This window comes from Vitis riparia, chromosome 18, assembly GCF_004353265.1.
Source record: "Vitis riparia cultivar Riparia Gloire de Montpellier isolate 1030 chromosome 18, EGFV_Vit.rip_1.0, whole genome shotgun sequence".
NCBI classification, from domain to species: Eukaryota; Viridiplantae; Streptophyta; class Magnoliopsida; order Vitales; family Vitaceae; genus Vitis; species Vitis riparia.
The window spans coordinates 32,450,671-32,472,945 of NC_048448.1; the positions used below are offsets into that span (position 1 = coordinate 32,450,671).

The 22,275-nt window shown below is 34.9% G+C and overlaps 2 protein-coding genes across 2 annotated transcripts; one reads left to right on the forward strand and one right to left on the reverse strand.

Annotated features, from left to right (window-relative positions):
- Positions 1 to 8,922: 8,922 nt before the first annotated feature.
- Positions 8,923 to 17,798, forward strand: LOC117906759 (adenylate kinase, chloroplastic). Its single transcript, XM_034819937.1, has 7 exons — positions 8,923 to 9,199; positions 9,891 to 9,986; positions 12,157 to 12,285; positions 12,370 to 12,504; positions 12,831 to 12,977; positions 13,154 to 13,228; positions 17,365 to 17,798. Exons 1-7 carry the CDS (start codon positions 8,975 to 8,977, stop codon positions 17,467 to 17,469), a joined length of 912 nt encoding a protein of 303 aa, XP_034675828.1. The 5' UTR covers positions 8,923 to 8,974; the 3' UTR covers positions 17,470 to 17,798.
- Positions 17,799 to 19,195: 1,397 nt separating this feature from the next.
- LOC117906758 (serine/threonine-protein kinase-like protein CCR4) lies at positions 19,196 to 21,808 on the reverse strand. The gene has a single exon (XM_034819936.1). It carries the CDS (start codon positions 21,713 to 21,715, stop codon positions 19,394 to 19,396), a length of 2,322 nt encoding a protein of 773 aa, XP_034675827.1. The 5' UTR covers positions 21,716 to 21,808; the 3' UTR covers positions 19,196 to 19,393.
- Positions 21,809 to 22,275: the final 467 nt, after the last annotated feature.

A 22,275-nucleotide genomic window follows, 5' to 3' on the forward strand; every position in this document is an offset into this window, starting at 1 on the left:
TAGAAGTACAATTATCATGATGGCCTGTCTAATCAGTATTTGAATAGCCATTCAAGTGTAGTGGTTAGATACAACGAAGAAGGAGACCATAGTCCAAAGTGTATATATATGAGGTATCATAGGAGAAATTTAGCCATAGTCTAGTGGGTTTGATTTGGAGCAGGCATGTATTGTGCCAATTTGTCAATGCCATAAGCGATGTCAAGTTTAGATATAGAGAAGTATTGCATGCTTCCGATTAGACTATGGTACTTAGAGGCATCAACTTGCAAAGAGCCATCATTTTGAGCAAGTTAAGCGGTTGAACTAAGTGGAGTGACATATTCTTTGATCATGATAGCTCCAATTTAAATATTGTAAGGAGGTCATTGTCATATATTTTTTTAGAGAGGAATAGCCTAGATGTTGAAAGACTTTATTAGGAAGTGTCCCAAATTCCTAATTAGTATAGATTTTTTTTTTTGTAAAGAATATTATATAGAATATTTCTAGGTTGATATATTATTGTAATATTAGACTTCCTTATAGAATAAGGAAGGTTACTGGAAATATCTCTATAAATATTTTAGGTTATGAGTGGAAAAAGTTATGAAATGTAGGTGGACTCGTAGAGACTATACGAGGTAAATAGAGATGTGAGGAAGAACGGGAGATACTCGGTGGAGCGAGAGGGCTCATAGTATGTTATGAATACAAGGAGTGGGGAAACATGGGATGTTTCGGGAACCCAATAGTTGTATTTGATTTTGTCATCTGTAATATTCTCTATTGTATAGTGAAATCATTCTCTCTCATCCGTGAACGTAGGCATGGTTGACCGAACCACGTTAAAACCTCGTGTATCGTATGTGTGATTATTTTATCTTTGTGTTCTTGAACTAACATTGTTAACATCAAAGCTTTCGTTGGCATAACAATTGGAATCCATGCAACGATTAATGGCGAAAAATTAAAAAAAAACAAGAAAGAAAAACATGGAGATTTAACATGGTTCGGCTAATTGCCTACGTCCACGAGAATAAGGAAAAATGATATTCACTATGTTAAAATTAGGGTTTACATAAAAGGGTATTTATACTAACCCTTAGGATTGAAATTCCAAAAATACCCTTAAACCATACCATGGGAGGCGTTACCCCCGCACCCCCCCAACCTATCGTTTGCCCCACAACAAAATAAGTACAAGCCTGAATGGCAAATGTAGTCACTACACTCTCGTTCCACTCCGCTTCGCTATGGAATTTTGCCCATTTTTCTCCATATGTCTTTTCGCTCAAATATGAGCTACATACTACAACAAACTTACCTTCACACCAAGACAAAAATGAAGATGAATGTGATATTTGATTGAGAATTGATTGAAGAGAGTGGTATTAACATGTCGGATAAACTATAGAAAGTTCCCTAAACTTTACAAGTCACCCATATAAATCAAAGTTGTAGCAAGAATTCACAAATCCTAAAGATAAAATAAAGGTCTTGAGTTAAGTGAACCAAGTCTGAGGTCCTTACTTCAAGCTTTAAGCTGGCTTGTGAAAGCAATAGACATGATTAGGTCAAGATTGATCAATAAAGAAAATGTTGTGACATAAAACTTCTTCATGAAAATGTCCATAGAAAGATGCATTATTAACATCTAATTGATGCACTTCCCATCTATAAGAAAGAGTAATAAAGAGTATAATTTGAATTGTTGTAGGCTATATTACAAGAGTAAATGTCTCATGATAATCTAGGTTAGGTCATTCATGAAAACCCTTGGCAAAAAGGTGAGTCATGTATTGAGCAATGCTACCATTGAGATTTCATTTTATCCGAAAGACCTATTTACAACTAATGACATTTTGATGAGTTTCACAAGGAATTAACTCTCATATACCATTTAAAACAAGTGCATATATAAAGCTTTTCACACATAGCATTTCCATTCTTTGCGTTTAAGAGTTTGGATTACAATTACGGGTTTAGGGGTTAGAGGGATGAGACGCTTTGGGCAATAAAGGTGAAAATTTTCTTTCACTTAAAGATGTTATTTTTGAAACTTTTCTACACGGTATGAGTTAGATATAGAAGGGGGGATCAATGCCAAAGAGTATACTATTGAAGAGTTGTTGAGAATACTTAGATATCTCCATTCCTAGCCTTGGATCATTAAGGTGCATAACAAAATTTTTTTAGGGATCTTTAGATCTAACAAGCAGAAGCAAGAGCATATTAAAAACTTAGATCCAAAGGTTCATAAGGAGGGAGAGTTGTTTGGGGCTTTTTGGGTTTGGGAATTTACAAATCTACCATTCATTAATCAATCACGTGTACAACATGTGATATATTTGTCCACTTAAAATAACACCATCCAATGAAAAAGGCAAAGTGCCACAATTTAGGAAGCTTGGGGTGCAATGTATTCAATTTTAAACCTAAGAAGGCAATGTGCAAAACACAGGATAGGTCGAGGGGTAAAGTGTATTTAATTTTTTTATTTATTATGACTTTGATTGCCTTTATTTATCCTTATTGACATTAATTATCTTTTGAGCATTCACACCCTTATTACTTGCATTGTACATGACTTGGATGCATTAAGAGTTGTATAAAAGATTCAAGTCATGATTCTCTTGCAAGATGATAAGTTGTTCAAAGTCAATTTATGGATTAGGGTAATCCATCAAAGACAACAGTGCATTACCTCTTAATTAAAGAGATGACTTGTCTTGATCATCAAGATGATTTTCCTATGTTGAATACACTAGTATGTCTAATTACACATTAGACATAATTTATAGTGAATTATGACATTGGTTATAGGGTAATCATGATTCACTAAGCTACTATACTGCATAGATTCTTAACTTTGATAGGATATTAAGTTTATGCTCAAATTAATAAGAGGTTTTAACCTATGGGTAAGATCTTAAGGCGGTTATATATTCTTTATAAACTGGGTTATTGTTGATAAAAAACAATAGCTATAAGTAGTCATAATAAAGGCACCATGATAACTAATAAGATTGAGATAGTGTGTCCCCTTGGTATGATCCAAATGACATGTGCTTAGGAAAATTACGGTTGTGAGGAATTTGACATATTCTCTTTGTAAGCTAACATATGCGAGTTGATCACATAATAGGAGGATTTGTAACTCAAGGAATGGAAAGACAATCTTGAGATGATGATAGTACATACCTCGTTAGATTACAAATACCAATTCCTAGGGAGTCTACATGTAGTAGATAGTAGGTCACAAACTCAAACTTTGTGTTATTGTAATATCATAGGATAATGAAGTTTACTTTGTGTAGTGGCATGTTGGGTTAGCTTCAAAATTAGATTTTGAGGAAGCTAGTATTTTTCTATACGTCCTAGCGATCCCTGTTTGAGCTCCTAATTTATAGTGGCACATTTATTTGAGGGAAGTATTGATTTGTAATTTATAAGTGTGCATAAAGATGTTTTGGTAAAGACACAAGGTTGCACTAGATTTTATGAATGATATTTTTGAGTTAAGCTAGTTAATTAATTAAAACCCAATATAACTAATTAATAAATCAATTAGGACCTAAGTTGGATGATTGGAGCCAAAATATATGCTCCAATGACACATATATGACATGATTTATGCAATATAAAAGGTTCAAATCATCCAACTTAAATCAAATTGATTAGAAGATGTTAGTTATGAATCTAAATTCTATTTTAAGCCTAATTCTAGGTTTAAGAGATGAAAAAAATGATAAGTGAAAAACTCATTATCAATCAAGGAAGTAAAAGAGGTTAAACATGCAAAATCGAGAGACTCGAGGCTTATAAACCATGAAAAAGTCTAAGCAAAGGTATAACGAGCAAGTCATTGACATGAAATATTAGCAACGGATATCATGGAGTGAGATAGAGTGCAGCAACCATAATGGAGGAGGTTTAAAGTAAATGCAATCAAGTTCACATGGAAATTTGGAACTCGAAATCTGGCAACAACATGTACTTTGAATTTGAGGGGAAATTTGGAGCACTTTCTAGTGTCATTTTTGGTCTTATTATATATTGTTTCAAAGATCAAGAAGTCATCAATCCAACACTTCAAACGATGTGCAAATTGGAGTTAAAAAAAGGAATTATGCATATTTGAAGCGAATTGGGCAGAGAATAATGCTAAGTTCGAAATTGTTAACTTGAATTCAAAATGGTTTTTTACTATTTAGAACTCAAAGAAATGCAATGAAATTTTTGGCAGAGCTTGAGTTCAAACCCCCTTACTTACTTCGAGCAAGAGATATGCATTTCAAACTTGAAAATACGGTAAACTTGAATGAGTAGTGGGTGAGTTTGAAATTCATAGTGAATTTTGAACTCACCATGGTGATTTTGAATTGGTCATCTTTCTTCCATTTATGAGTTCAAAATTGATTTGGAACTCCTCTCAATTTCAAATTTAGCCATTGGTTATCAAGTTTTAGGCTTTGAAATATGTCAAAACAAGTTCCAAATAGCTTTATCTAGGTCAAAATTCATGATACTCACTTAGAACTCATAATATTTTAAGTCTTCTAGGTTATTTATGACTTTTCTTTCTAATAAGTGGCCAGTGGAAGAGTGTCACATGTGAGGTTATTAAATTCGGTAAATAGGGTGATGGTCTCTTTTTCACAAATTTAAACTATGCAAAAATAAGAGACAATTATATACAAGTATATAATAAACAAAATAAAACAATTGCATATAATTTAAAAGAGTTAGGGAAGAGAGAGTGCAAACACGAGAGTTTATAGTGGTTCGACACTTCCTTGCCTACGTCCACTTTCCTCAACCTCCTAACCGAGTAAGGGTTCCACTATCTTGAAGCTTCAACCAAACTTCCAATCTCTTTACAATTGGATTATGGTTCCAATTCAGCCTCTTAGACTTTTGGCTCCAAGCACCCTTTACACTTCTCAAGAGATATCCCACTCTTGAATAACCCCTCAAGTGATACCCCACACTTGAGAAAATTCCTCTCAAAGATATACAAATTTTGAATCTCTCAAAATCCTAGTACAAGAACTTTAAGCTCAAATGATACAAGAAAAACTAGAATTGAATGGTGCACTAAAGATATGCAAGTTATGAAACAATGGTGCACTCAAAAACACTCTTCCAAGGCTCAAATATAATCAAGAATGATTTGGGAAGGTTAAGCTTTTGAAACAATGAAAATTGGAGCCTTTTTATAGAAGAAAAAAGTCAAACTAGCCGTTGGGGGTTCGACCGGTCGAGCTAGGGGTCAACCGGTTGACTAGCCGTTAGGGAAAGTGACCATTGGGTCTCAACCGGACCTCGACCGGACCTCAACCAGTTGAGGTTCAATCTTAACTGGGAAGAGAAGGCCACTAGGAGAGAGAGAAACTTTTTGGCCTCCCTCAACCGGTCCTCGACAGGACGAGCACAACCGGTCGACCGATTGAACCGATTGAGCCATTTTTTGGCTCAACACCCAACATTTTTCAACTTAAAACCTTTTAACACAAGTTTGAAAATCATTTAACACAAGGTTTTAGTTGAAAACATGAAATCATCCAATTCTTAAGATATTTAAAACAATATTACTCTTGGATGATTTTGGTGCATAAATAAAGAATGAAATGCATAAAAGTCCTAGTGCACCAACAACCTTACAAAGAGATCTTATGAAGCTTTGGTCTTGAAGAACTCTTCTCTTTGAGGTGGTATTCTTCTTCATGATTTCTCCTTTGGTTTGATTTGTTTTTGTGATTGCCACTTTGGAAATCATCTTGCCTAATCACACTTGAAATATGATTATTAGTTCTAAACCTTGTTTTGTTATCATCAAAATCAAGATTAACCAAACCTTGGTTTCACAAACTCTTTTCATTCTAGGTTTATGAGAGAAGAGGGGAGAAGAGAAGGAACATAGGTAAGAAGATTGATCTCTTTTCTTAAAATTCTTTAATAAAGTTTTAGGTTTTATTTTATCTTCTTTTTCAATCTTTCCATTTTATTTTCTTGGTAAACTAAACATGGGTTGTGAGAAGAAATCCTCCACCATGTTTAGTTAACTGGATTGATCTGAAAATGCTAACATGAAAGTGAAGAATCCAAAAAAGAGCACAAAGAAACGATGATGTATTGAATGATTTGGTTATGTTTTCGACTTTTAATTGGTAAGAATAAATCCTCTATGTTAGATCACCCAAAATAAATTATAAAGGGTTATTATGAATATATAAGTGATTCTTAGGAAGATCTTGATCACTAGTTATTATAATTTGATTAATAAATCTAAGGATCAAATTTATAAAGATAGATATGTACTTTTAATTGAATAAATTTGAAAATAAAAATTAACCGTTATATCTAATTGGTTTGAGAATTATAACAATGAGATTAATAAATGGTTGGGTTACAAATTATGAATCTTTAGTCCTACCCTCGTGAGTTTTATTAGGGAATAATACGGTAAATTATTATTCGATACTAGTGATTCTTGGTAACTTTTGATTATTAGTTATCCTAGTTTTCCCTATCGTTATTTTTCCCAAAACAAAGTTACAATGAGTATAAAAGGTTAAAAAGTTACCTTTAACTAGTAATTAATTTCATTCACTTAATAGTTTTAAGAATTTGTTTTAAAAAGGAAAAAGGTTTTCGATGCAATATTAGTCTTAAGATTTAATTTAGTCTTGAATTGCTTTGACCCTAAACCTTAAATTTTATAATGTTTTCTCTATTTCTAAAGATTTGACATTGAATTGTAAAACTCTTCGAAACAATTTTTCTTTTGTTTGATTTATTTAATTAAATATTTTAAGAAATCTTTATTTATATTTTATTCCTATCTATTTAATTTAAAATTTCATTATCTTTAGCAAATAATTAATCCTTTTAATATAAAAACAAAAAAATACTTAGAGTTAATCTTAGAGGACGACAACTTAGAATATTACAAAATTGTGGTAACTCTATCTTTGGTTTTTCTTAGTTAGAGTTATCAGGTATTTAGGCTTTAGTATTTAAATTCAACATAAATCATGAGTTAGATTAAGTGATTAGCCCACTTTAGACTCAAGTCACATAAACCCATATGGAAACCTATATAGACTTACTTAGGAGCTTAGAGCTTCACTTTTAACTATTGTCTTCTAGATTAAAGAAAAGAAAACCCTAGCTCCCCTCCAGAGAATACCACCTTTCTCTTTTACAAGAGATCCATGAAAAGAGTGATTGAGTAAAAGTGTAACGATAGAGCCTTAGAAAGCATGATATGATGTATTGGATTTTAGTTTCATTAATAAATTTATTTATTATGATTTTGGTTGCCTTTATTATCCTTGTTAGCATGAATTATATTTGTAGCATTCACACCCTTATCACTTGCATTGTACATGACATAGATGTATTAGAAGTTATATAGAAAATTCAAGTCATGGGGTCCTTGAAAGATGATAAGTTATTTATGGTCGGTTCATGGATTTAGGTAATCCATTGGAGGTTATAGTGCATTACCTCTTAATTTGAAGGATAATTTATCTTAGTAATCAGAATAGTTTTCCCATGGTAAGTGTATTAGTGTATGTAGTTACATACTAAACAAAACCTATGGTGAATCATAACATTAGCTATAGGGTAGCCATGATTCAACAAACTACTATACTATATGAACTCTCAACTTTGAGAGTATATTAAGTTTTCTTGAAATCAATGTGAAGTTTTACATATGGGTGAAACCCTTATCTGGTCATATATTCTCTATGAATTAAGTCATTATTGATGAAAGTTGATGACAATAGATATCCTCGATAAAGTCTCCATTGTATCTCATGTGATAAGACAGTATGTTCCTTTGGGTGATCATAAGGACTTGTGATCAAATAAACTATAGTTGTAGTAATTCCTAACTAGAATTTGACAAATACTTTTTGTGAGTTATGCAAGTTGATCACATAATAAAATGATATATAACTCAAGAATTGAAGATGTAATCTTGTAAAAATGATAACATATAGCTTGTTAAATTACAAACACTCACTCATAGGGAGTCTATATGCAATGGATTGTAAGCCACAAATCTGAATTTTGTTTTGTTGTAATATCATAAGATGCTAATGTGTGGTTGACCCTTTATAGTGACCATTAAATCAATAAATGCAAAATTAATGAATTAATTTCAATTACAATTACAATTACAATTTATAAGGAAAAAATATACTACATAAAAACAAGTATTAACTTTAAAAAACTTTTGATATTTCCTTAACAACTAAGTATAATTAAAGTGTTATTTACTATCCAAATGTCAATTACTGCTAATTATATAATTAATTATTATAAATTTTTTTATTATGATATTTTAGGATATTTAAAAATATATTTTGTATAATTATAAAAATGCATAAAAATAAATAGATTTTACACTTAATAATATTTCAATATTAATAAAAGTAAACCATTTAAAAAAACATGAACAACGTTCCATTAAGATTTAAGTTAAATTGAGGTCTATATTAATATTTAAGTTAAATTCAAGTCCATTTAAATTTTCTTCTTTTTTTTAAAAAAAATATCATTTAAATTAATTAACCATTTATCTTCCAACTCTTCCTACTCTTATAAGTGAAAATATGAAAAAGAAGAAAAGTGTTGTAGACATTTTTAAGAGATGGATATTTTATTATCTTTTTTTTAAGAATTATTATTATTATTGTAATATTTTTCCATAATTTTCTTAAAACAAATAAGGAATAGAAAAAGACGAATTTGCTAAAAATATTAAGGAAAAAATCTAAACGACACCGTTTTAAATGAAAACACCAAAAATGTGCGGCAATACTCTAAATACAGAAATTAAAAACGAAGCAAACGACGCCGTTTCTAAGAAGCCTAACAGCTTCAGTGCCGCGAATCTTAGCTGCAGGGGCTATTATCACCTTCACTGTAGAGGAGCACAAGAGAGAGAGAGAGAGAGAGAGAGAAGGGGAGAGAGCAAATGGCTTGCTTTGCAAATCTACCAATGATTTCAAGCCCAAACCCCAACCCTAATCCTAATCTTAAAGCCTCTGCTTCTCTCTCTCAATCCTCAATATCCACCAAGCTTCATTTTTCTTCGCAATTCTCATCTCTCTCCCCTTCTCCCCTCTCGCTTCGCTGCAATCAAACCCTAATACTACGTCGTTTCGGAGGCCGCGCTCCCAGCGTATCTCCAACTCTCGTGGTATGTGTGGCTGTATTCCACTTTGTCAATTTTGATTTGTCTCGATTCCTTCCTTTTTCTGCTTTTGTTTCGACGTTGGGAAAGTTCGGAGAAAATTTCTGACCTTTACTCATCTGTTTATATGCTCAGAAAATTTCAGTGCTTATGTTAAACAATATAAAAGCATGAGATGAATATTTCATTTTCTTTTTTCCCTTTTCCCCTCGTTCTCAGCAACCAAACGGTTCACACAGAGAGTATACGTATAGTTTTGATTTTTGAAGTAAATAATGAAATTAATTCGATTTCATAATGCCGCTAGTTTGTCTTAAAATTTTAAGATTCATTTTTTATTTAATTTCTTGTACGTAGATTTCTCAGAAACTAATTGGAGGGATGATTCTTCTTCTTCTTCTTCTTCTTCTTCTTCTTCTTTTTTTCTTCTTTTTTCCCCTTTTGATTTTAAAGTAAACAAATTGAATATCTTTTTGGTCCTGTACTGTTATTTGGTTGAATTGGATTGATCATTTGATTTTATTGGGAACCAAATTGCAGAGACATAAGAATTCAACATTTTTCTTGCTTGGCTTTCTAGGAGACCAAATAGTTATCTTTATCATATAGAGTCTCTTGCTGATGATTTAAATATGTTATGCTGGACATGTATGATATGGGAGGTACCCTTGTTTTGGATTACTGAGCAATTGTACAGGTAGTGGCATCTGCTAATCCCAATTCTCTGAAGATTATGATATCTGGTGCTCCTGCTTCTGGTAAAGGGACACAATGCGAGCTCATTACTAAAAAGGTAAGTTTTTTTTATTATCTGAGAGCTTCTTCCCTTTCCAATTGCTATCTCATTGATAATAACTGATGTAAACAATGCATATGATGATAGAATTGATGACATGTTTTTAACTTTTAAATCTCAATTTTAATTGTGGTACTAGTTTCTTCTACTACAAATTGATATTGGTGATGATTATTTAGATTCTGAGGTTACTGCTCATTAGAGCTTGAGTAGCATGAATAGGTCTAACTCAAAATGGTTGCAAAATTTCAATTTGAAACTATTCTAAAAGCATTCGAATAACAAAGGTCAATGATCAATAATGGAAAATTTTAATTGAAAACAAATAGATGGTACTAGACTAACCAACATAGGTGAATACATAAAAAACAAAGGATATATTCAGGCTGACTATTTAATCAAACCCTAAAATCAAATCCAAAGACAATTGATCAAAATATGACATACTACATCTTTTAGCATGGAATACTCTTTGGAAAAAAACCAATAGCTTAGGTTCAGGTGCAAAAATTGCCATATGAGAGTTAGAATTCAAAAGTTGATACTGATGTCCAATGTTACGGAATCTGCATTCATCTCTTTACCAAATCCACCATCCATAGTGTTCATGAACCTATTTAGACTGGACCTGATCATGACTCTAATTGCATTGAATCAAACTCTTGAATCCACAGGTTAGTTTCCACTTAGATATACTCAATCTCACCAGAAAATGCTTTTAATAAAGGATGTAGAAACCCTAGTTGACCAAAATTAGAAGCCAGGTTGAAGTAAGGACCTGCAAATATTTATACCTTTGATTGATTAAGTTAAGAGTTCAATTAATGCAATTTGTATTGCTCAATCAATTCAAGTTTCTACTGCTCATTGATCTAAAAATGATGTTTCAACCAATCCAGAAAGAGGCTTGACTAATCCAACCTTTCATTTTCTGTAGCTTTAAAACTTTGATTAAATTGTATTGAACTGCCTATATCTCCCTTATGACCTTATATGATATTCAATTTTTTTATAGGCAATGTCCAATTTGATGTTGTTGTGGTTTGTTTGTTTTGTTTATTTATTTACTTGTTTTGGTGTGTTTTCTGTGGGGGGTGGGCATTGGATGCTTAGTTTTGGGTTAGAAAGAATGGGAAGTTAATTTTACATAAAATGATCCACTCAATAAGATGATGATGAGCAATCCAAAAATTCCACAACCAATACAGTGCTTGGCTTCATTTTCACAACATTGACAACAACCAAAGAAAAAAGTTGATTTCTTGATAATTTTCAAAAACACCCCTATCCCTAGTCACAGTTCCATTAAGAGTGGCATGTTTACCCTACTAGTCTATTCTATTGCCAATCCCCATTCAAAAAATTCACTGCTAGTTGGTTTATCCTGAAATGTGACCATTACTACCTTGTGGGGTAAAGAAATCCCTAATCCTGTCAGTTATGGTTCCTATAGTTAACAGGATCAAGGTTTGTAAAGTTCAGAAAGTGTTTGTAGAGTTTATGGATGGTTTTATAAGTTGAAAGCTCATCAACTGTATGTATGGTTTATAGGTAGGCAAGAAACACCTTGCTGATTTTTTTGTGGTTAGCAACTAATCTAGGCCTTCCAGTGTCCACGAAAAGCTTGAAGTGGGGACAAGAGTTAGAGTTAAAAAAAGGTTCTAGGTCAGAAACAAATAAAACTGTGGGTGCGAAAGAAATATTTTTCAGGATTGTTTGAATTGACCCATTTTTTAGATCTTTAGGTTATTGGCATTCAAAGCAATTTTGGTTGGAAGATTAAATGGTCTGCCCCTGATAGTAATGACTATCCAATCTGTCTTAAGGTCTTATTGTAATTCTATGGGGGAGATCTCTATTTGTAAGGCTTTGGTGTTCCATTGCTTTTACAAATAATACCCTTTTGTCCTGTCACCACCAAGGATACACACATAAAGTATAGGATTCAAAAAGAAAGAAGAACAGTGGCTATTATTGCATTTATAGTATTTTTAACTAGATGATCAGCCATTCATTTGTTGGATATTCTTCCTGTTTATTACTTATTTTTCCCCAATGGCTTTATGGTATTACTTGCATAAGTTACTGGTATTACTGCATAAATTTCTCATTTGGAATTGCCTCGTGAAGAAAAACAGATTGAATCAAGTCATCCTCATATATGCAGTATGATTTGATGCATATCGCTGCTGGAGATTTATTGAGGGCAGAAGTTGCAGCTGGTAGTGAAAATGGGAGGCGAGCGAAGAAGTTCATGGAAAAAGGGAAGCTAGTGCCAAATGAAATAGTTGTCATGGTGGGTTCAATTTATTTCATTTTATGGCACATGATCACTCTGTTGTTGGTGATTTAAATTTAATTGTGCGGTACGTTCATGTAGATGGTCAGGGACCGTCTATTGCAGCCTGATTCTCAAGAAAAGGGATGGCTTTTAGATGGATACCCTAGGAGCCAATCTCAAGCTACTGCTCTCAAGGAATTTGGGTTTGAGCCTGACCTTTTCATTCTCCTAGAAGTAAGGATTTCTTCTTTTGTTGCTGTTTGTTATTGGTATTTTATAGTTATTCAATTACATTGAGGCACCAGATTGGGAAGAGGACAAGTTGAACTACATGCTGCCACCTAAGTCTCTCGTGATTGAATTTCTGACATTTTTGTAGACTATGAAAATTCATACTAGTAAAAACTTTAGTGTTGTGTTGTAGCAGTGAGCAGTAATTCTTTATATTCTCATTGATTTTTGTTTTGTTTTTGAATTTCTGTTTATTGAATAGACAGTCAGTAACTAATAGAAGTCAGCTATCCAGAACTCTTCTTATGTAGGCCAACTTATGTCTGCAGGTCCCTGAAGAAATTCTGGTCGAAAGAGTGGTTGGAAGGAGGCTAGATCCTGTCACTGGGAGGATATACCACTTGAAGTATTCTCCCCCTGAGAATGAAGAAATTGCTGCTAGGCTTACTCAACGCTTTGATGATACTGAGGAAAAGGCATGTTCTAAATCATTGTGATTGCTTTAAATTCATTGCCTTGTGGTCCTTGGTTATTATATGCTGCTTTCTTATTGTTTCTTGTCCTGCATCTCGATCTTATTTTGTGCTTGTTTTCAGCCATTTTGGTCTTTAATTGATAGCCTTCATTCACTTTCTCTTCTGATCACGTTTAGGTAAAGTTACGATTGCGTACTCATCATCAAAATGTGGAGGCAGTACTTTCATTGTATGAAGACATAACAATCAAGGCATGCTCTCTCTCTGAGACACACACGAGCACACACTGTATACATTATGAATTTTGACTGAGTGCTAAGTGCATATGCAATGCTTGTAAGTTTAAAAGAAATCTTTTTAAAATTGTAAAAAATGGCTGCAATTAATGATGCCATTATGCAGACTATTATTTTTCATTTTTGTTGTCTTTGATTTGTCCTCTTAACTGCCATCCTCAATGTTTGCATATATTTGTGTTTTCAATGACTAAGGCCTTATTTGAAAACTATTCTTGAAAATAGTTTTCTAACTTAGAAAACACATTTAGCAAACTTATGATAGAAAAAAGTTTTTTGAAAATTTGGTTTGAATCTCAAATTGTTTTTTTTTTTTTAATTATTATTATTAATGTACAATGTATTGAGAAACAATTGAAAATATGGAGAATACTTTGGGAACTTTTACATTGGAAGTGTAGAATACCTTTATGTAGAATAAGCTTAGAAAACTGTTTTTCATATTTAAGTTCCTCAATAGAATTTTGTTCTTAAAAACAATTCAAGTGAATTGTTTTCAATAATTATTTTAAAAAACTGTTTTTTGAGAATTGTTTTCGCAAAATGTTCCCGAATTGGCCCTAAGTTTTTAACTTTGCTTTTGGGAGAAATCCTAGATCATTGATGTAGCATTGAGTGCAGGATTTGGAGAACAATTTGGAATAAGGAAGGAAGGCTTCAAATTCTAGATTTTGTAGTATTTGATGAGAATTAGTAAAAAAATAATAATAAGAAAAGCATAAGTAATCTTCATCTAGCTTTTATAAAAGTACTCTTCCTTCCATCATTGTATTGCAGCTTGTTATGAATTGTGATACACTTAAGAGATGATATGAATTGCTATACATATCTATTTTAATAAGACAGTGTATCATATCATGTACAATATGATATGAGATATAATGATGCAATGATACATACACTTCTAACTATTTTTCATTAAGAAAAATCAAATTCAAACATATTTTTTCTTAAAAGAATTATTATATTAATTATTTAAAATGTATGATAAGGTTATAAATTGATTATAAAAGGGAGAGAGAGGTAAAATAATTCTATATGAAAAGGTACATTCTTGTTGTCAAAGGTCATGTTGGAAGTTAAGTAAATCTATTTTTACAATGAATGTAGAACTTTTCTTGTAATTGTAGTTTGGAATCCTTGGTTGTCAGCAAAAGTAGGATTTTGTTGCTTGGGAAGCTATTTGAGAGAGAATTTGATGTTGGATGAGTTAAAAGAAAAGGGATGGATTTTGATGAATAAATGTAATCTTCATAAAATTGGGGAGGAATCAACTGGCCATGTCCTTCAATATGCTAAAATGAGGATTTTGTGGCACATTTTATTCTCACTGTTTGAAGTCAAGTGGGTCTTGCCTTTTATGGTTGGAGAAACTTTATCAAGTCAGTAGGGTACCTTTGTGGGGAACAAGTGTGGGAAAGTATGAAGGGTTGCCCCTTCATACTTATTTTGGACCATTTGGGGAGGGAGGAACTATAGAACATTTGTCAATGTGGAACAGATGAGTCAAGCTCTCAAAATCTCTTTCTTAGGCTGTCTTTATCTTTGGCTTTGAGTAAGGAAGTTTTCAGATGTAGGATCTATTATGTCTATTTTAGATTTTGTTGATTGGTTGAGCACTTTTTGATAGGAGGGAGGTGCCTTTTGTTACTCTTCTACTTATTTTTGTTTTGGAACATTTGTATACTCCTTATTTGTCCATAAAAAAAGGAATTAGTTTAATAAGGGCAAAGATAATCTGTTAGTCAGGTGTTATGGTTTGTATGTAGAAGATATATGGGCATTGCAAGGAAATTTTTATGATCAATGAAAATTTTCTACCGAAGCCGCATGCCATCCCATGTCAACCAAAATTTTGACAATGCTAAGTGATAATGATGTGGGACACTTTATCTCTTCTTGAGAATTGAATGATTAAATATCCAGATGCTCATGTATTTTTTGGCAAAAATGTCTTATGAGCCACTGTTTGGATATTGATGATCAAACCATCTTTAATGATTTAGAGGTCCATTAGCCTTTAACAAATAGATGCTACCTTTGCCAAATGCATGAAGAATCTATAGACCACATTTTGCTCCATTGTGCCAAGATAAGGACTCTTTGGGCAATGTTTTTATCTCTTTTTGGGGTGCAGTGGGTGTTGCCAGCCACTGTCAAGGCGACGCTTCTGGGCTGGGACGGGTCTTTTGTGGGAAAAAAGATAAAGGAAGTTTGGAGAGTAGGCCCTTTGTGTGTTTTTTGGACGGTTTGGAAGACAAGGAACAAAATAGCGTTTGAGGAAGAAGTCCTATCAATCCAAAGACTTGAGAGTTCTTTTGTTTATTTCCTTTGGTCAGAGACAAAATTGTTCATAAAAGATGGTCCTTCAACTTTAGTTGATTTTATTGATTGGGTGGGAACCTGTTGAGGGTGGGGTTCCTTTTGCACCTCCGTTCTTGGTAGCTGATTTGTTCCAGCTGAGGAGTGGGGGGTGTTTTCTTCTTCTTTGTATACTTTCAGCCACTGTCTTGGTGGGTTTTTTAATACAGTTTTTCTCTCTTATCAAAAAAAAAAAAAAAAAAAGATTTAGAGGTCCACTAATGTTTGATGAATATCTGAATAGTGGTTTCAGCCAGAAGTTGTTTTCCTTTTATGCATGGTGGCTTCTTGGATAATAAAGGTAGTCCATTAATTGGTAAATATTCAAATCATGGAATATTTCTTTTTTATCCCAATGGGGAGGAAGTGGAACTTGATCATATCTGGGAAGGCGTGGTACATGAATCAATTTGAAGATGGATAAGCGGATAAGAATAGGATTGAACTTGACAAAGCTTTTAGCAGATATATGTTTCTAAAACATTTTTTGTATGTATCTAATTAACAAGGAGCAAGTAATGAGTATGAGTTCCTTATGGGTGAGTTAAGGCTAATATGTGATCTCTTGATTATTTGAAGAGCGAGATCCAAACTGGAACGTGAGATTTTACCAAACTGGTAAATCTGATGCAAGAGCAGTTGTTGTTAAGGTTACTGTTTTAGCAGTGATCATAAAATACTGTGCCATTTCTTGTGGCATGATACTGTCGAATACTGTTTATGCTGCTCATCTAGGTCTAATAAGGTTCTTTGTCCTTTGTTGTCTTTTCTGTGTGTTATGAATGTACTTGAACAAGATTTGTAAGCACCAAGATGATATGTTTGTAGGGTGCAAGGGTTTTTCATTCTTATAAATAGAGTTATGAAAGCATTAGAAGGTACTTTCGATGATCAAGGAAATTTGCCTTTGCCTTTTAAGTTCTTTTAAAAATTCTTCTTTTGCTTGGAATAGCAACCTAAAGTTGATTGTGTCTTTCAACTGAAATTGAATTAGGGGTTCCAGACTTTCCTCTTCCTTTGCTCCCAACTGCATTAAACATTGGCTTGTCCCTATCCATTAACTTTCATTTTTAATCCACCTCTCTTCCAAATGGAGAAAGCTTAAGGAAGCACTAGTTGTGCAAGACCAAAAAATGCACTCACACTTTTTTAAAAAAGATGTACATCAAGAATATTCATGAGTTACACTGACACACACACACATGCAAAGGAACACTCATTATTCAATTCTGTTCTTCAATTGATGGTTTAACCTTGGATTCCATTGGGAGCCTCTTATAAGTTATCAGCAGTTTAGGATGTGGTAGGTTCGACGAAAGGCTTCTTATGTGGAAGCTTCAATACCTATCTAAGGATGAAAGACTTATGTTGATTATTTTTTTGATAGACGCCAATCAAATAGCAGGGGGCGCACTCTTAAGTACACAGGAGGTATGGAAAGAGTGCCAATACAATAAGCAAAACCACCTCAAACAAAAAAAAAAAAAAAGAAGGCACTTTTTGTTTATTTATGACCACAGCTATTTGTTTATACTTTAAACTTATTCATTATTAATCAACATCCTATACATGTTGCTCATGCCCTGACTGAACTTGGTTTCATACAGGCAATTGCATCCATGAATCTAAAGCTTGTTCTGCTAGTTTCTTGGCTTGACATAATTATACTGATTCCAACTCTATTTTTCTTCTATGACATCTGAGTTGAGGACCATTATCTTTTGCTGCAGGTCAATGGAGGTGTTTCAAAAGAAGAAGTGTTTGCCCAAATTGACAGTGCTCTGGAAAAACTTGTCAAGCAAAAGAAGGCTACTGCAGGACCTGTAGCAATATAGAAGATGTAACAGAACAATGAAGTAGAAAGTTGCTGCTTCAGGGATTTGCTGCAACTGGCATGATTATTTTACTTACATTTGGATGTTGGTGTATTAATGGGATTGTGTAATAAATAGCCTTTCTATTCAGTGTCTCATCTTTTTCTTCTTAGAAATCCTTTTGTTACTTCTGTTGTCACATCATTTTCCCTCCTTAGTCAGTAAGGGTATTTTATGAAGCAATTTCAAGCAAAAATTACTTTTCCCATCTGCTGCTGAATTGATTTCAAATGTTCTGTATCCCTGATTGTTATTAGAACTCTATATTCCTAATAAAATTGTTATGTAAAGATCTCAAAGGTATACTGTACACTTAAAGTTTTCTTACATTTATACTCTGCTTACTAACCTAGTATATATCATGGATGGGCTCAAAAACCAGATGCAGATCTAGAGACAGAACAGAAGAATCAACAATTAGCAACTGGATGTCATCGATCATGGGCCCATTGACAAACGGCTATCAGAAACCCAGCATGGAGAAATCACTGAAAAAGGAAGTGTGTGAAGCAGTTGATTTCAGCCCATATTTCCATATTCTTCAGGTAGGCCAGGTATCATTATCTCCTTTAGCTTTGGGTAATTTTTGTGAATCTACTTTATAAAATCAGTGCAATAGCCTCAATATATTTATAAATAAGGGAGATTTTTGTAATGGAAAGTACCAGAAGTGAAATGAGAAAATACTGATAACACCGATCTCCAGTCTAGTTGCCTAGTCTCACTCAAGAATTTTCCACCAATCTTCCCCAATTCTGGAAGCTTCTGGCTTTACATTTTGAATCATTTTGTTTCTCTGGCTAGACCAGGACCATTCAATAATTGGAACTAATTACACGTTTCTTGCCTTGCAAATTACTTGACTTATCCGCTTGCGTCCCCTTCAGAACACCTAACATTTTGACTTTGACTCATATTTCTTCTTTTTCTTTTTCTTCTTCTTCTTGGTATTATGCTTGTTATCATTATTATCTAATTTGACACAAAAATTAGGTAGTTAATCCTTCATTGTTAGAATTAATACATGTGATCTTGAGATCTGTCTTAAGCCTAACATTAGTTCCCAGTACCTTACATTTACCTTCTTTCATGCACTATTGCTAGCAATTTGGGAAAATACTAAGACAAAGTTTGATGATATATGCTGTTTTAGGTTTAAAACAATATGCACACACCCAATCACATGAATATATTACAATTAGATTTATTTATATTGTCAAGAACATACCACAAACATCGACCAAGGAATTTAAGATATTGAATTAAATTGCATATATTTTTCGGGAATTTTTTGTTTTTTGATTACTTATTTTTCATCCTTTTCGAAGCAACTTCCATTTTGTTTAGAAAAGTAATGTTGTTATTTCTGATTGAATTCTTTGCTGGGGTTCTTTTTACAATGCATAGTGCACATGTATTATGCATTTTGTCTTATGATTAAAACATTAGATGCTACTTTTCTCTCTTCTTATTAATGCTTATGGATTAGTGCAAGTTAAAATTCCCCTTAGAGATTTGCATGGTTAGAGCTAAATCATCAAGTATTGGTGTAGCGGTCAACCCTGGGAAATTTTGATGCTTAGACCTGCACGTTCAAATGCCAAATAAAGGTCAAATCTTGGAAATGAATTGGGTGGTTGCTGTTATAGGGAGGCAACCCCACCTGAGGAACAAAAACAAAACTGAATTTGAAAGAAAGTCACAGGGTCAAAATCATGAGCTGTGAAGCATATTTTGTTTCTTTTTCTTTGTGGTAGGTACAATATCATTACACTTTTTTGCCTTGAATTTCAATATTAACAAATGGAGAAGAAAAATAGAATGTATAAACAAAATTGTATGCTTTCTAGGTGTGGACAGGGCAGCTGAGCGTTTGGCTGCACGGCTACGTCAAAGACCCAGTTGTGGACCGCGAAATTGGCGGCGACGGTATTGGAGATGGTGGTGTGAAACATGCAGCCAGGGCTCTTTCCAGGCTATGTACAATATCAGTCATTGATGGCCGGTCCCTACCTTCTAGCGTTACACAATCTGCTGCTATGTACCCTATGTATGTAACTGCCTCTATCTCATATGGGGTTGGGGGAGGCACATTGGGGTCCAACACCCTGTGTATTTCATCTTGAACAATGTAGGGAACAACAAGATCCACTACATTTCTAGGCACCCCATTCTCGTTCTTATGTATCGCTTTGTGCCCTGACAATAACTCAAGCAGTAGTACTCCAAAGCTATACACATCACTCTTAGGGGTCAACTGTTGAAGCCTATAGTACTCAGGATCCATGTAGCCAACTGTGCCAGCGGCATGGAGAGAAAGGTGTGAATCCTCATCCTCAGGGCCCATCAGAGATAGTCCAAAATCAGAAACCTTGGCTGTCAATGACTCATCAAGCAATATGTTTGATGACTTGATATCACGGTGTATGATTTGGGGGACTGCATACATGTGTAGGTACTCGATCCCCCTAGCCGCATCTAGTGCCACTCTGAGCCTGTTGGTCCATGACATTAGAGGCGAGCTGTGGAGCTTGTGAAGATGGTCATGGAGGGTGCCATTGTTCATGTACTCATAGACTAGGATGCGCTCGTAGGCTGGTATCTTCTCATTGTAGTCTTCGCAATATCCTAATAGTCGGACAAGGTTTCGATGATTGAGTCGGGACAGAGAATCTAGCTCACTAACGAAGGCAGTGTCCTTGTCTTCCTGGCGTCTGGTGCCAACTGCATTTGATGAAGTAGTTGATACTTCAGCTCGCTTGATGGCAACTTCTTTCCCATCCTCCAGGGTGGCACGGTAGACACAGCCAAAGCTACCTGTTCCGATTCTGTGTTCCTGTGAGAAATCATTTGTAGCTTGGCGTAGCTCTTGCAGAGAGAATTCCTCCAAGCGACCCCCATTTCCTAAGCTAACCAACTGACTCAGCCGCTTCTCTAAGACAGGTGCTGCCCGCGGAGCTTGTACTGTCTGTCCTTGGCTTAGACCGTGCTCTGGTGGCATCCCGGCCTCATCCAAACGACCCGAATCATGGACCTTGCTGCATCCCCTACCCTTGCAATACCGGAATAGAAAGAAACAAATCACAGCCAAAAACGAGGCCGACCCAACACACCCCACCACCAGAAAGGCGACCATTTTATCATTCCAACCACTTCTGTTCCGCACTTCTGGAGGCGGTGATGGAGGTTGTGATGGACCTTCTACCACGGTTAGGTTCTGGTAAGCGTTGCAGATATGTCCTCGTCCACACATGCTGCCAGAACCTGGCACTACACCATTCGGACATTCACTGCTTGTACATGAGCCTGGCAATACCTTCGGGAAAACCATAGAATTTGAGTCAAAGATCTCATTCCCCCAACACAGCAATGAAAAGTTATATTGGTCCACTCCACAGAAAACACTGCGCTTTGCTTCAATCGTCATAAAAACCGTCTCTCGCAAACTCTCCGGCAAACTGAAACCATTCTCCCCCCAACAAACAACTGTTCCATTCCCCCTCATAGCACAGCTCCGATTCTCTCCCAAGGCCAGTGACACGAACTCACCCTGTGGTTCCTCACCAACCGTCTCTCCCCAACAAACCAAACTTTGATTCCTATAGATGGCACAAGCGTGGCGGAACCCTGCCGCAACCTTCTGAAAGCTCCCACTAGGCACACGATCGCGGATGGTAGAACTAGAACTGGAATTAGTTCCTATGCATGTAATCCTTCCGCTGCTGGATAACCCACATACGAAATCCTCTCCCACGGCAATACCCGAAAAGTCTGACTGTACGCTGGGATTGAAACCTCGCCATTGCCAGCAGTGAAGGATATTAGTACCATTGACAAGGCCGCAAACATGGGTGTTTCCTGCAGCAACTTCAGTGAGAGCTGAGTCGTTGTAGTAGAGTCGTTTAGAGTACATATTAGTACCATTAGCAGAGAACCTATAGCAGAGCATGATTGTAGCGGAGGGGAAACTTAAAACACATTGGAAACCGTCTCCAGCCACAATCCCGGAAAATGATCTATTAACACTGGGAATCTGAATTCCGGTGGGAAAGCTAGTACAGTTGAGACGAGAGGACTCCAGTAACGCACAGATGAGTGTCTGGTTAGAGGTCTCAGATATTGAGACAGAGGAGAGGGAAGAAATGAATGGAAGACAAGTGAGGCAGGAGAGGGTGAGGAGAAGCAAGAACTTAGAGGGAGAAGCCATAGAAGATACCTGTGTTGTTGAGCAGTGGAAGTGATAATCTCATGGTGGGAGAAGAGAGAAGAGAGAAGAAGAGAGAGGATGATGGTAGTACTGCTGGTTTGATTGAATCTAATGTGGGTTCTGGGGGATTTTTAAGGGGTGTGGGGCTTTTGGGGAAAGGAAGAATCAAAAGAGGAAACGCGGTTTGGGGGAACAGCTATTTTTTGATGACCAAGACCAAGTCGGATTTGAAGAGGTTATAGCATCTCAGGTCGAACATTAGAACGTGTGGTCAAGAGGAGAGGTAAACAAACGCCGGGTCCAACTTCAACCATCGGCTTAATCACACGCCCGCACTTGACATTTTTATTTTATTTTATTTTATATTTATTTAATTTAAATTTATTTAATTTTTGGGTGTTTTAAAAAAATTTTATACTTATATGATAGTATAATATAATTAAGGTACGATAAGATAAGTTATCTCGGTCTAAGGGTCGGACCAATGTTTTTGATTTTTTTTTTTCTGCGTTTTTCAAAAATTGAATATCACCGTCTACCTTACAAATCTTGATTCAAAG